At 50.7% G+C, this 16005-nt stretch overlaps 1 protein-coding gene across 1 annotated transcript in view; it reads left to right on the forward strand.

The window, feature by feature from the left end:
- The first annotated feature begins 266 nt into the window (after positions 1 to 266).
- Positions 267 to 16005, forward strand: part of LOC147640330 (RNA-binding KH domain-containing protein PEPPER-like) — a 79119-nt gene continuing 63380 nt past the window's right edge. The window contains exon 1 of the mRNA XM_086779275.1: positions 267 to 694. Coding sequence (XP_086635401.1) covers positions 347 to 694 — 348 coding nt within the window. The 5' untranslated portion in view covers positions 267 to 346. The remainder of the gene's footprint in view (positions 695 to 16005) is intronic.

Consider the following 16005-nt stretch of genomic DNA (forward strand, 5'->3'; position numbering starts at 1 on the left):
AGTACGTCCCCCCCAACCTACTGCTTGCTTTTTTCTTTTTTCTTTTTTCTTCTAAGAAAGAGAAACACACACATTCTTTCACCCCTTTGTGGAGTGAGGGGAAGGGTTGGGCCAAAAACAAAACCGCATTGCATGAGAAGGGTGCCACGTTAACTACTAGACCCCTTTATTCCCACTTTTAACTATTGTACCATAAGGCGGACTAATGTGAAACAGGTCGCACAAACACACACAAATAGGACGCTACTGCACCAGCCGGACGAATGTGAAACAGGTCGCACAAACAACAAACGATCCAAATGCTGCGCATCGCGGAACGCATTGCTGCTATCCAGACTCTGCATACATGGGCACATATGATCAGAGCATCCCTGCCTACATGGCCAACACATATGATCAGAGTATGTACATGGGTGCGTACGACAAGAGCCTCAACCCGGCTGTACAGTTCTTCCCCCGCCTGAACGCAATCCCGTCTCCAAAGGGCGTCTCCAGGAAGAGACCCTTGTCAGATCCTGATGGGGACAGTGGGCCCGGCCCTGCCAAGCGAGCTTCCACATCGCCTTCTGACATCGTCTACCGCCTCCTGGTTTCCTCTGGTAAAATTGGCAGAGTTATAGGCAAGCAGGGTGCCCGAATCCGTGAGCTGCGAGAAGCGTCCGGCGCTCAAATCAAAATCACAGACCCTCTGTCAGTAAGTCTGCCCAAACTTTGCTTTTGTTGATATAGCTGTACATATACATTTCTTGCTTTGGCATTTTTTGGGACATATGCACATATTTGTCATCATGCATACCATTCCTGCTGTCACGTATGTACTTGCCTATTTGGATTTTTCTATGTTGGATATAGGCTGCACATGCATAATACCATCATCACGCAGTTCATCTGACATACCTGCTTTGTCTAGCTGTGTACTAAATTTGGATATGTGGATGCATAGCATATCGTCCTCTGGCACATGAGATGGTAGCGGACTGCTGATTTGACAACATGGGCTGATCAATAAATAACCATTCTTGTCCACGTCGACACTGTTTGAGACCATTCAAACCCAAGTTCAAGAGAAATTGGTTTTCTGTCGGGTGAAGTTGTCCAAGCTCCCTCTACCCCCTCTTCCCACACAACCCCAAATCCCCCCAAAACCCCTTTCCAAACTTCTACCACCAGTGAGTCCTTGCTGCAGGGAACGTGTCTTGGAAGAGACTAGTGTTGGGATCAAGGTATTGCTTGCGTGTGTGTGTGAACCACCTCCTAGAGAGTGGTAGTGTCTTATCTGAGTGTGAACCACCTCTGAGAGGGGTATGAAATAATATCTAGATATTTGTGTGTGCTTGTCACCGAGGCAACCTTTGTAACTAGTCGTGTACTGTCTTCTCTCTCTAGCTCTCTTTCTCTCTCTATCTCAAACGACTGCTGCATCACAGTGCTAGTCGCTATCACTTGTGCACAACCTTTAGGAGAGCCACTCTGTTCGTATAACCTCCAGTCAACTACCTGCTGTTCATGATCAACTGGTTGTGCATGGAGTCATATTGCTGTCATGTCGATTCTAGCGCCGCCCGCCATTCTGTAGTAGATGCCTCTGTACAATTGTACCCCCCGTCACCTGCTGTGCGCCATCATTTGCATTGCATACTACTATTCGACATACCCTATGAGGTCTCACATGTTCATAGCCAAGTGTCAAATCCCGAGATCTCTTCGAGAGGGAAATCTGCAGAACAGCCATGAAAAGCAAGACAAAGCAACAAACCCTAACCCTAGAAGGCAAAGCGGAAGAGACATATCTGGGTGCAAGCATACTCGCCACCCAACCATGATAGCCGTGAGCGAGGCTCACAATCTTGGCCGTCCCCACCGAGCCACGAGCTAGAGCGGCATGCTCTCGTGAGTGCCCTGTCATCGTCCTCATCTGGTGTACTCTACCACCCGGGGTTGTCCCCCAAGGACGTCGGCCTCCCGCGCGATGGTGCTCCTACTCCACGCGCTATGCACTCCTGTGCTCCATCCATCGGTGTGTGCCCAACTGGTATCCCTCCCCCCAATAAATAGGGAAGGAACACCCAAAAAGCACACACTATCAATAGCGGACCAAAAAGCACATGTCCACCCACAACATATTACACTCTAGCTCGCTAATCTGCCTGCCCCTAGCGTGCACATGACATACTCCCCTTCCTCAAAAGAGCTCACTCTTGAGCTCAAGAAAAAGAACTCAAGGAGAAGTTGTCACACTCGCAACACTAGAGAAACACCCTCTATTGGTTGAAACCAATAGTCTCAAGGACAATCCGACTCAGAGGTCGACCTGCTCAAGTAACATGACATGAGCGTCAAGTCCTAGTGACAAAAGCCTAATCCGGAGCAAATGGATCATCTGAGTAACTCGAAGCTGACAATGCTACCAGTACCAAAGGTAAGCAACCATTGTCCTAAAGAGTTATCCAAAAACCAGAAGTATCTTCCATTTGACTACCATGCTTTCATCTTGATGTCCTCTATAATTCTGGTGAATGGTCTGGAAAAAAAAACACAAAACTGGGAAAACCTAGAACCTACTACTGAAGCCTGAACCAAGTGGAACACAACAGAAGTCTCTTCCCAAACAAGAGAAGAATCGATCTTCTAGAAAAGATCATCAATCTGTACTTCATCACCTCAGAAATCTAACTTCCCAAACAGATCTCAAAAGGTCTATGAGGACCTTGGACATGAAAGGAACAACTGTTCCAACAGACCTGGTTATGACAAGCTAGCATGTATCATAACTATCTGTATCAAAAGTAAAGTATCTATCCCTCAAAAATGTTGAGATAGCCTTGTGTTTGTAGGCGCAGAGTCTGAATAAAGGCTTGACAATTGGGTGTAGCCCCGTAACATGCGATGGATCATGGCGTCCCATACCACCATGATACACCCCATACCCGTGCTATGATTACTATAAAACACTAGTTTGTGGATCTGTCGCGATCTATCAGAAACAATAAATGCCAATGGCTGACCATGTGCCACAAATTGAAACCAGTTCTCAAAAGGAAGAACTCGGTCCAGGGATTAGACAACATCTGTGTACACAAAGAAGAACAACCTTGACCAGCATTGCAAGCAAAGCACCCAAAAAATCTTGGAAACCAAAACTTGCTTCCAAAACTTATGCGCATAGCGTAAATTTTTGAATAACCATGATTCAATAGTCTTGGTATAAGAATAGGCGGTTATACTTGGAATAGCGTGAATATCTGTACACACTCTTGCTATGGACATAAAATCAAAACCTTGAGGACTATAAGGCTGAAAATGTACATATTGGGTATTGTCGCATAACCGTCTTGTCATGCAATCTGACAGTGAAACTCAACAAGTAAACTTAATCTAGATGCCCTCTATCAAATATCGGTGTAGCCACAATGTCAATGTGTACTCAACTATTCCTCAATCTTACATATGTAGATAAGTCTTGCCTATGAAAGCCCAACAACGAAAACAATGGTCATTCCAATATCTGTAGGGTATTAGGTCTATGTCTTGCATGGTACAAGGCCATGACTAACTCTTGTATGTGTCTATAAAGTTCTTGGAGTAAAAACTCCCATGTGTACTCCAGAACAAACATGTGTACTTGCATAACACGGTACAACACTGTTGTTTTAGTGTTAAACCCTATCTTGCATGTGAAAAATAAACACATATCTCATAACACGCTGGTTCAATAACTAAGAACGAAACACGTGCCTCCGAAACTCGCAAGTACACCACAAAGTCCCTTTGTCCAGCTTTGTTCAAAAAATCATGCCATGCTTTGTTTTTTTATTATTATAAAAAAAACATCATGCTTTTTTCTTGTCGAGACTATCGAGCCATTCTTGGATCCACCAATGTGTATGCGGATTCGTACGTGAATCCCATGTATCACGAGCTTCTTGGAACCACTTGACAACTCCACGGTCATCGTTTGGTAAAGGCATGGAGCACCCATCAACTTTGGGTCTGATATCATCCGTAACGTGGGTAATGCCCTCCCGAGTATTGTAACATGTGGAAGCTTCGGGGGAGATCGGTAACTTCAATGCTCAGAAATCAGCACACTTTTTGCGACGGAATTAACGCACAAAACTGAATGAAGATGTGCAGAAAATAGAGAGAGAGAGCGAGAGAGGAGAGGACACAGTATTGGGTCCCAAATACCCTTTGTAGGGCCCCCACCACGAATGGTGTATTTGCTTTATTAGAATGATGTAAATCTGAAAAGAAAATACAGAAATCTTGACTTTTCTTGGCTGAGAAATCTCTGCCCTTGACCTGCAGTCCTTCACCCCTTTGCGTTAGCAACTCCTTGGCTTTTCTGGCCCTTGTTTGCCTTGGCTCTTGGTGAAATATGAGATAACACAAATGGTTTATGGCTCACCTATTTATATTACTTATAAACAGCAGTCGGCCATCTTTAGTTTCTGCCCACGACTGTAAATCCAGCATTAAATGCTAGAAAAAATCAATAAAAGGTTGCGCTTTTCTTCATGGCTGTTTGGGCATCATGCGCCTGAATCTATAGGGGCTGGGCACTGAATCTAGGCTGCTTTGGGGACTGGGCAGCTTGTATGGGCTGCCCCAAACTTGCCCTACAACCATCAGAATACTTGATGTGTTGTCGGCTGCCCCTGGCATGCCCCTAGGGCTGTCCTACAAGCTCTCCATGGCTGGTGGGTTCAGCCAGGGCCTTCCTGGCCCTCATGGGGTTGGTTTCACACTATCCCCATGCCCATACTAAGACTTGGGGTATGGCCCATGGGCTAGCCCCTTTTTCTAAAAGCAAACCCTAACTATCTACACAATGATCTGGCATCCGGTACCATACCAGATACACATAATCACTGACGTCATTCCAGAGGGAGACTCACAGCGCGGACTGGCACTCTTTTATGTGCAGGACAATGCACACCTGACCTTGGACTCCTATGCAGAACAATGCACACCTGATCTCGGACGACTGGGATGGATCCCTGGTTGACTCGTCCCGGACTGGGCTCACATGGGACCAGTTTACCATCCCAGGTCCTGCACCTTTTGTACAGATATGTCGATGTGGCATCCAAGTGCGGGATGCACGTGACATCCCCTTCTGCTTAACTTGACGGAAGCTGCATAGCCTCTAAATAATCTGTCAATAACGTCGGATAGTCTTCGAAAAACTCTTTGTCAAGCCATACTGCTTCATGGGTCCCTCGGTCCTGAAACTTCGTGAGGAACTGTCTTTGTCTTCGGCCTAAGCCATGCTTGAACGGTGCAGAAGGATTTGTTCTAGAACCATAACTTCTGCTTCATCAATAATATCTGGTTCCGCCTCGTCTTTGACTTCTGAAGGGATTTACGTGCATATGACTTTAACCAACTGACGTGAAACACATCGTGCATAGTCCAACTCGGAGGTAACTTTAACTGCATAGACACCTCATTAATCTTCTTCCTGATGGGAAAAGGTCCGAAGCTCATGAAAGACAACTTTGGGCATCGCTTGCCCACCTGCTTCAACCTTTGCTTCATAATCTGAAGATAAACCCAATCCCCTGTCGAAAACTTCATATCCCTTCTGTCTTTATTGGCGTGTCGAGTATAGGGCTCTTGCGCTTTAGCTAATTTATCTTTTACTGACTCTAAAATCTCCTGGTAAGACTTCGTCACTCTGCTCGCTTCAAGTACTAAAGACGAGGTCTTGGTGAACAATGACTGGAAAGGTCTTCCAAATGCTGCCTCATATGGAGCCCTGCCAATAGCTGAAGAAAAAGAATGATTCAAAACAGCTTGAACCAAAGGCAAATAAGATTCCCACTTACCTTGGTGATCGTGGACATAACACTTCAACACATCAAAGGCCAACTGGTTGTATATCTCTGTCTGGCCATTCGTCTGTGGGTGGAATGCATTGGAAAAATTCAATTTAGTACCAAAGTTATCAAACAATGCCCTCCAAAAATGATTGGTAAACTTGGCATCGTGGTCTGACACTATGATCCTAGGAATCCCGCCAATCGGGTACCAATGCCGAATGAACAATTGGGCAACATCCTCGGCGGTCACATTGGCCCTGCAAGGAATAAGCATAACAAATTTGCTAAATCTATCAACAATAGTTAAGCACTGCGTATTACACTTACTCGGATTGGGAGGCAGATTCGTAACAAAGTCCATTGAAATATCTTGGAAAGGACCCTCAGGAATTGGCAAGGGCTGTAACAACTCTATCTTCTTTCCACGAGGAGCTTTCACCTTTTGACAAATATCATAGCATTGTACATATGTAAACACATCTCGCCTCATCTTTGGCCAATAATATTGCCGTTCCAATTTCTCTAGAGTCGAATTTACGTCCTTATGACCACTAGTAATGGCGTCATGGGCATCATGGAGAAGAGCTGCCTTGAATGACTTCATGACACATAGTCGGCCTTTGTAGAAAAGCCAATCGTCGCATACCAGAAAGTGGCATGGTCCTGTGGCATCCAATGCTTGTTCCCACTATGTACCGAATTCCTTGGAATCCGCGTACGTGTGCTTCATGTCATCTAGTCCTGTACCAACAAGATTGAGTCTAGTGGTCTGAATTGAAGTTACTTGTTCCTTCCTGCTCAAAGCATCGGCCATTGGATTGGCCTTTCCTGGAAGGTACTCAATCATACCACCGAATTGTTGGAATATGTGGCTCCAGTGGTATTGTCGATCACTCCACTGTGCACTTGGCATTGTTTGAATCTAGCGTAATGCCTGATGGTTAGTGCTAACCTCAAAGTCACGGCCATAAAGAAAATGTTTCCAATGTTTCAAGGCCTGTATAACTGCAAGGAGTTACTCGATGTTTCAAGGCCTTTCATTAGTTATGTAAAAAAAAACGCCCGTAGGGCTACAAAAGAGATCTCTCCTGCTCCTAACAGAGAGAAGAGCAGAGAATACATCATGGCAGCCCGGGAGACTCTCCCTAGGTGCTGCAAAATACAAGCATCAGTCTAAAGGACTGAGTGGCTAAATCATACAATGGGGGGGGGGAAGAGCCAAACAGGTGGCCTGTAGTGCCAGCGGGGGGATCCCGTGTGCAGGGTGTAGAACGGGCCGCAGCGCCAAGTGGTATGAAAGGCCTGGCGCCGTAAAATCGCCTCATCCGAGTCTCCCCGGATGCGGTCGTACTGTCCTCGCAGGGTGTGGATCAACTCCTGCCAAATCCCCCGAACAGTCTCTGCTGGTGGCTCTAATCTCCCCTCAAAGGCCGTGAAGCACCGGGCCCTCCAGGTGAACCAGATGGTGAGGCTGCTGAGGAGCTCCCATCGTAAATCCCTCTCCTGTGTCCAGCTGTCGGACGAGAAATCCGGTGCCGGAACCAGGCGAGGCTGGCCCCTAATAAATCTGATGGCCTGACTGCCCTGCTCCATCTCATAGCCCATAGCAGGCCCTGACGAAGTCGACCAAGCAGCGGCACCCCACGTAAACATACCCTCTGGAGAGAGGGGGGCTAGAATACGCAGCATCCGCAGCCAAATCTGCTGTGCCTGAGGGCAATCCCAAAGGCAATGTCTCTGTGTCTCCATAGGGTGGCCGCATCGGACGCAGGCCGCCGGAAGACCGCTATAAACAAGCCAAGTGCCAACTGCTGAGCCCCTGTGGGCGACCAGCCACTGAAAAGCCGAGATCCTGCGGGCCTGTCGACTAGCCCAGAGTCGAGCCCAGAAATCCTCCAGGAACTCCTGTGATAGTCCCTGCAATCGCCAATGTCCCGCTGCCGCTGGAGAAACCGTCCTCCTCGCCGTCAAAATATGTCGTCCCAGCCGAACAGTATACTGGAAAAATGTGATCTCTGTGGCCTCAAGGGATGCATAAGGATCATGCCACTCGTACTCTCCGGGGTCCCACTGTAGCCGGGCCAAGGGGCGCGCTGCATATGCCCATATACGCCAATCCGGGAGCACGTCAGCAGGGTCGGGGTCAATATGCCACTTCCGAGAAGCGGCAGCCACTACCCGAATCCTCTGAAAGGTACACTCTGCAACCAAAGGCGACTCCACCTCCACTCTCTGGAGTCGGCCCTCATCCTGAATCTCATAATAGAGGCATCTGCCATCCTCAGTGCTAGCTCTGACAGCAATCAGGATCTCCAACTGTGTGAAGGCACCCATCCACCGTGGGGCCACTGGCTCGAGAGGTGTGAACCACTCCTCTGAAAGTGCCTCCTGAATATCATCCCTCATAATCAACCCCCCTCTGAAGTGACTCAGCCTCTCCACCTGGGTCTCCTCTGGTAGACTGCAGAAAGCCTGCCAGTCTCCAAAACTATGAGCTGGGCCTGCCGCTAAAGGTCCCCAGGCTAGACGAGGCCGAGAACCCAGCATATGACCCTGCTCTGTACGAACCGCTGGGCTCCAGATGAGCGGCTGCCTGGCCCGCTCCTCAACACAAGACGGAGGCCGCTGAGAGAGCCCCGGTCTCAGCAGCTCCCAAGCTCTCAGGATACTCAAAGCAAATCTGTCCTCCCATCCTCTACTGAGGCCTGTCCTCCTCATCTCTATGAATATCCAGCGAATCTCTGGTGCCCAAGTACCCCCTGCAGGAGGCGCCCGGGCCTGCAATCGCTGCAAGAGGAGCTCTTTCCAAGGCTCAGCGCCTGGAAGCAACCCCCGAACAATAAGCTTCCCTAATAAGGCTCTACTCTGATCGACTGGATCTATAATGCCCAAACCGCCCTGAGCCAGCGGGAGTGTAATAACTGCCCATGCAACCTTTGCCCGAGCTGGCTGACCGTCCCGCCCAGACCACAGAAAGTTCCTGATCAGCCTCTGTACCTGGCTGATGCAAGAGCTCGAAAAAATCCAGCAAGACGTAATGTACCACATGGTCGCTAACAACACCTGATTTGCCACCACCACCCTCCCAGCCAAGGATAGTCGAGCTGTACTCCAATACAATAGCTTCTTCCGAATGCTCAGAAGAAGCGGGGCAATCTGCTGCTCAGGTGACAAATCGAGGCCAATCTGGCATCCCAAATACCGCACTGCTGTGCCGGGAGGAATCCATCTAAAACCGGGGTCCGGACTCCATGCCGGAGTGGGAGCACTACTGATCCAAAAGGCCACTGTCTTGCGCCAATTGATCAATGCTCCCGAAGCTGCACTAAAAACCTGGAGCGACTGCTCTGCCCGAATAAGATTGGCCTCTTGGCCATGCAAAAATAAGCCCGTGTCGTCTGCAAACTCAGCATCAAGCAAATCCTCCCCCCGGACTGGGAGCTGAAGTCCTCTCAAACCAACCTCCTCTGCCGTCAAATACATACTCATAGCCTCCGCAAAGAAGAGAAAAAGGAAAGGGGCGAGAGGACACCCCTGACGGACTGATCTGGTCAGCTCAAAACTCGGCCCCCGACCTCCTGCAATCAGCACCTGGCTGCGAGCTGTGGAATACAAAGCTGCCACCCCTCTGATCCATCCTGGCTCAAAGCCCAGGCGTAGCATAGTGCCCTCTAAGAATCCCCAATCAACTCTATCGTATGCCTTCTCAAAATCGAGAAGCATCACGACCAAGTCCTCGCCAAGAAACCTAGCTCGGGCCGTCGCCTCCCAGAAAGTAAAGATGTTGTCAAGGATACTGCGCTCCTTGACAAATCCTGTCTGAGTAGCATGAATCAACTCCCCCAGGAAGGGCTGGATCCTCAAACTCAAGGCCTTTGCCAAGACCTTGTATACAGTATTGAGGATCGTAATAGGCCTCCAATGCCGAATGTCATCCGATACTCCCTCCCCCTTGGGGATAAGATAGATCAAGCCCTCTGAAAAGCTCTGCGGCATCACCCCAGTGTCCAATACATGCTGAAAGCCCCTGCGGAGGCCTGGCCCCAAAAGGTCCCAATAGCGCATAAAAAAGGCCGGCGTCAGTCCGTCCTCCCCTGGGCAACTATGTCGCGGCAGGACCCTCAAGGCCTCGGCAAGCTCAATCTCTGATAGAGGCGCACCTAGAACTGTGCGCATATGGTCTGTGACCCTCCTCTGCACATGGGCCCACACAGTCTGTCTGCATACATCTCGATCCTCAGTGGCTGGCTCCGCTGAAAGCAAGTCACGATAAAAAGCTGTGGCAATGGCTCTGATCTCCCCGAGCTCAGTAGCTATCGATCCATCCGGTCTAGCAAGCTGGCGAACCCCTGCTCGCGCATGACGGGGTCCAGTGATCTCAAAAAACTCCCCAGTCACTCTATCACCAAGCTGCGTCCACTGAGAGGCCTGACGACGATAGTAAAACTCATGTCTCTGCTCCTCTGCCTCTCTAACCTCCTGGCGTGCCTGGCTCAGCTGGGACGCCACCCACTCACATGCAGGCTGCTGCTCCTGAAGGCGCTGTAGCGAAGCAAGGCTGCGTCTCAGCCGTTGCTCCCGCTCGCGAATCTCTCCCAGTCGTGTCAAAGCTGCAGCGTGTAGAAAAGAGCTAAGATCAATGAGTCCCTGGGCACACTGGCCCGCTGCATCCTGGTCAGAGCACTGACTATCATGCCAGATCCTCTCAATGTCCTCAGCGAGACTGGGGTCTGCAAGTACCCTCTCTGGGATCCTCAACTGCAAGCTGGGCTCCCGTGTCCCCTCCTCCAAAGTCAGTATAACTGGCGCATGATCTGAAAATGAGGTGCCAGCAAGAATGCCGACGGAGCCCCCTCGCTCCCCCAACCAATCGCCCACATAAAAGCGATCAATCCGAGATAGATTAGTCCCTCCCTGCCGGCGATCCGACCGAGAGAAACTAAGACTGTCCTGAGACCGGGAGAAGGCCCCATGCTGCCATGCATCAGTGATCCTCAGCGTCATACAAAACCGGTCCCAAGCTGCAAGCTCCGTGCCGTGCACTGTAACATGACTGCCTCCCACCCTATCTGCCGGGTCCTCAAGCATGTTGAAGTCTCCCCCAACACACCAATGTGCGGCCTCTGGCAATGCATCTGTAACCTGAGTCCAGAACTCTGCTCTGGCACTAGCATGATTGGGCGCATAGATGTTGAGCACACCCAATAGCTCATCATGCATCCTCAGAATGACATACTGTGCTCTACCAGGCACAATGATCCCTCGGTCCACAATGGCCTGCCGCCATGCATCTGCAATAACCATGCATACTCCTCCCTGTCCACCCAACGGACCAAACCCTGCAGACCAGAAAGTGTCCCATCTACCAGGCATCACTGAACCATATCTCCGGATCCTGCTCTCACCCAAGTGGTGCTCCTGCATCATCAGAATGTCAATGCTGCCACCAACCAGACATCTCTGTAGCTCCTGCCTCAAGCAGCCTCGATAGCGTATAAAGTGTGCTCCGCCAAGGCCCTGTACATTCCATGAGATGATCCTCATGGATGTCCTACTGAGGTGGATGCTGTCTCAGCCGTACGGCGGGCCTTCGCAAGCGGCTTGGATGGAGAGTAGTCCCCATCCGAACGGCTGCGAGTCTGCCCACCCGGTGTACTGCAAGAATCCCGGATCAGGCGCCAGTGGCTGTGACCCATGGCGACTGCCTCCTGCTCTGACATAGTAACCTCGTGAATGCTCACATATCCTGGGTCGCGCGCCAAATCTGCAACTATGCGCACGACCAAATGCCGAATCCCGGATGTATCCACACCCCCGGGATCCAAGACAAAATGAGCCAACTCCCAAAGTCGGCCTAGCACATCTGTAACCTCCAAATCGCTCATGTGGTGAGAAAACTCAACTGCCTGAGTCTTCAACGTGCTGAGAGCGAGCTCTAGAGTCCACTCCCGGTCACAAGGTCCACATAGAGGAAACGAGAAGGCCACTGCTGAGTCTAGTGCCTCCTCCCCGCGGGCCGGAGGTATCACTACATGCACTCGGATGGGTGCTGGCTCATGGGGGCCCTCTGCTCCAAAAAGCCGTGTGAAGGTATAATCAAACGCCGCCGAGCGCTGTCGAATGCCGAGGCGACTCAGCCGACTACGAATAGATGAAATCCGTGAGGCCCTAATCGGCATAGGTCTCCTCTGTGATGCTCGAGCGAGGTCAGTGCTCAGCGCCCTCCGGACTGCAGGTGAGCGCCAGGGAGCTGCCAGGACCTCCCGGGAAGGCGAGGCGGGCGGAGGGGGAGGAGGGGGAGGCGAAGGAGGCGGAGAGGGAGTCGCTGCCGAGACCGGAGCGGAGGCGGGAGGAGGCGATGGTGGAAGCGAGGCGGTGGGAGGGGATGGGTGTGGGGGAGGTGAAGGAGGGGGAGCTGGCATCTCCTGGTCCTCGGTCGCTGCATGGGTCTCCTCCTGAAGGGGAGTAAATCTGTTCCTCACGGGAACCCAGTGAGGCTGAGACTGTGGCTGCTGCTGCAGCGGTACCTGAGCGTGCTGCTGTGGCTGTCTCCCTCGACGGCGCCCCTGTCCAGGCTGCCACTCCGAGGTCTCTGTGGCCTGAGCAGGTGTCCCTGAGGCATCCTGCCGAGCCGAATCTGTGGGCGGGCCATCCGTGGCCTGCTGCTGTGGTGAGGGCCGAGGTCTCCTGCGAGGGCAGGCCTTGGCCAAATGACCGACCTGTCTGCAAATGAAGCACTGGTTCGGGAGCCCCGAAAACTCCACTCTCTGATCTATCCACCCCCCCCCTATCCTAGGTAGCTGAATGACCTTAGGAAGGGAGGAGATGTCAGATACTAACACTCTGACCGAAGGTAGCCCAGCTGCTCTGGCCACCACTGAAGCTGCTGAGGGGCCCGTCTCAAGAACCGAGCCCACCAGTGCTCCAAGCCTGGAGAGGAGCGGAAGATACTCCCGGCGGAGACCAGGGAAACAAACTGTAATATGGAAGAGGCGCTCTCCCTGCTCCGCCGCAGCTGGGTCAAATCCATGCTGCCAAGGCCTGAAGAAAGCCCGAGCGCCCCTGATATCCAGAGGACTCATGGCAAGGACCTTGGCAACGCTCTGGGCGGCCTCGAACTCGATCTGATAATGTCCCCGGCCCAAGAGCTGTACATCAAGGATCTTGCCCACATCTGCAAGAAGGCGAGCCTGAAGTAGATCCCTGATCTCCCCTCTGCTGGGGCGAGTGCCGACTATACGGCAGATGGTGGAGTGAGCCTGAAGGCGTTCCACCTCTGCGGTGAGGCTCGCTTCCTCTTCCGGCGAAAGAGAAAGCCTGATGGGGAGGACCTCGGTGGCGGGCGAGGGGGCTGCGGAAGAGTCCCTCTGAGACGAGGCGGGAGGAGTCTCCATCAGAGTCTGAAGCTCAAGCGAAGGCGAGGCGAAAGCGAAAAACCTGCAAGAAGCGGGATGCACACCAAGAGGCGGAAGGACTGAAGACGAAGAGGGAAAAAAACCAAAAACCCCCAAGGGATGGGAAGCAACACGACAATGGAGGGAAGGGGGGGGCGGCGAAAAGAGGAGAGGCCCAGTGGGGGGGGGCGGCGAAAAAACGCGAGAAGGTGGGAGGCGGGGCGCTGCTGAAAGGAGGCGGCGAGAGCAGGCGAAGAGGGGGAGGGGCGACCAGGCGGCAGCGGGGGGGGGGGACTGGCGAACAGGCGGCAGCGGGGGGGTGAAGGCGGCAGCGGGGGGGTGAAGGCGAACAGGCGGCAGCGGGGGGGGGTGGCGGAATGGCGAAGAGGGGGCGCAGCGGTGAGGAAGGAGGGGGGGGCGGCGCAGCAGCGAGGAAAGAGAGGGGGGGCGCAGCGGCGAGCAGAGGGAAGCAAGCGGGGGGCGGAAGGAAAAAAACGCGAGGAGGGGGGGGGAGCGAGGGTGCGCAGCGCAGAGCAGGGTGAGGCGGGGAGCTTCAGCGAGCGAGCTATCCGATGCTGAAACGATTTATTTTGGAACAAAACGTTTCAACCACCTGCTTCAACCTTTGCTTCATAATCTGAAGATAAACCCAATCCCCTGTCGAAAACTTCATATCCCTTCTGTCTTTATTGGCGTGTCGAGTATAGGGCTCTTGCGCTTTAGCTAATTTATCTTTTACTGACTCTAAAATCTCCTGGTAAGACTTCGTCACTCTGCTCGCTTCAAGTACTAAAGACGAGGTCTTGGTGAACAATGACTGGAAAGGTCTTCCAAATGCTGCCTCATATGGAGCCCTGCCAATAGCTGAAGAAAAAGAATGATTCAAAACAGCTTGAACCAAAGGCAAATAAGATTCCCACTTACCTTGGTGATCGTGGACATAACACTTCAACACATCAAAGGCCAACTGGTTGTATATCTCTGTCTGGCCATTCGTCTGTGGGTGGAATGCATTGGAAAAATTCAATTTAGTACCAAAGTTATCAAACAATGCCCTCCAAAAATGATTGGTAAACTTGGCATCGTGGTCTGACACTATGATCCTAGGAATCCCGCCAATCGGGTACCAATGCCGAATGAACAATTGGGCAACATCCTCGGCGGTCACATTGGCCCTGCAAGGAATAAGCATAACAAATTTGCTAAATCTATCAACAATAGTTAAGCACTGCGTATTACACTTACTCGGATTGGGAGGCAGATTCGTAACAAAGTCCATTGAAATATCTTGGAAAGGACCCTCAGGAATTGGCAAGGGCTGTAACAACTCTATCTTCTTTCCACGAGGAGCTTTCACCTTTTGACAAATATCATAGCATTGTACATATGTAAACACATCTCGCCTCATCTTTGGCCAATAATATTGCCGTTCCAATTTCTCTAGAGTCGAATTTACGTCCTTATGACCACTAGTAATGGCGTCATGGGCATCATGGAGAAGAGCTGCCTTGAATGACTTCATGACACATAGTCGGCCTTTGTAGAAAAGCCAATCGTCGCATACCAGAAAGTGGCATGGTCCTGTGGCATCCAATGCTTGTTCCCACTATGTACCGAATTCCTTGGAATCCGCGTACGTGTGCTTCATGTCATCTAGTCCTGTACCAACAAGATTGAGTCTAGTGGTCTGAATTGAAGTTACTTGTTCCTTCCTGCTCAAAGCATCGGCCATTGGATTGGCCTTTCCTGGAAGGTACTCAATCATACCACCGAATTGTTGGAATATGTGGCTCCAGTGGTATTGTCGATCACTCCACTGTGCACTTGGCATTGTTTGAATCTAGCGTAATGCCTGATGGTTAGTGCTAACCTCAAAGTCACGGCCATAAAGAAAATGTTTCCAATGTTTCAAGGCCTGTATAACTGCAAGGAGTTACTCGATCGTAGATTGAGTAGTTTTTCTCTGCGGGCAGTAACTTACGAGACATGTAAGCTACTGGATGACTATTCTATTGTAACACACCACCAATTGCAATATTACTCGCATCGGTGATCACCTGAAATGGCTCGTCCCACGAGGCAAGTGCTAAACAAGGCACTTCTGACAAAGCCACCTTGAGGTTCTGGGATGCCTCTGACACTCGTGGAGTCATTCGAATCTTTTGCCTTCTTGTCTTCACACCCTTTAGCAGATCGGTGAGATTGGTCGAAAGATAAGAAAACTTGTCTATGTGGGTGGAGTATGCCTGGCATATACCCACAAAGGATCTGATGTCATAGGCTATCTGAGGTACTTCCCAGTTGACAATCTCGGCCACTTTTGCTGAATTAAGTCGAATGCCTTCTGCACTAATTATGTATTCCAAGTAATGCACCTGGAACAAATAAAATTCTGACTTCTTTTCATTGACGTAGAGCTCATTGCTTTCCAGCAACCTAAGGACTTTCTCCACATCAATGTCATGCTACTCAACCGTAGCTGAAAATACCAGTATGTCGTCCAAAAATATGAACACACACTTTCCAATAAATCCCGAAAAACACGCATCATCATGCGGTTGAAAGTAGCTGGGGCGTTCGTCAATCCAAATGGCATGACCATAAATTCATAGTGGGCCTGTTCCGTACGGAAGGCTGTCTTGGGGATGTTCCCCTCTACAATCCGTTACCTGGTGGTACCCTCTTTAAATCAATTTTCGAGAACACCTTTGTGCCATTCAGCCTCTCGAGAATATAATCAATTCGAGGCATCGGGAATCGACTCTTGATAATTAGTTTCTTGAGTG

The sequence above is a fragment of the Cibotium barometz genome, chromosome 3, assembly GCF_041138505.1.
Source record: "Cibotium barometz isolate CiBa-2024 chromosome 3, ASM4113850v1, whole genome shotgun sequence".
NCBI lineage: Eukaryota > Viridiplantae > Streptophyta > Polypodiopsida > Cyatheales > Cibotiaceae > Cibotium > Cibotium barometz.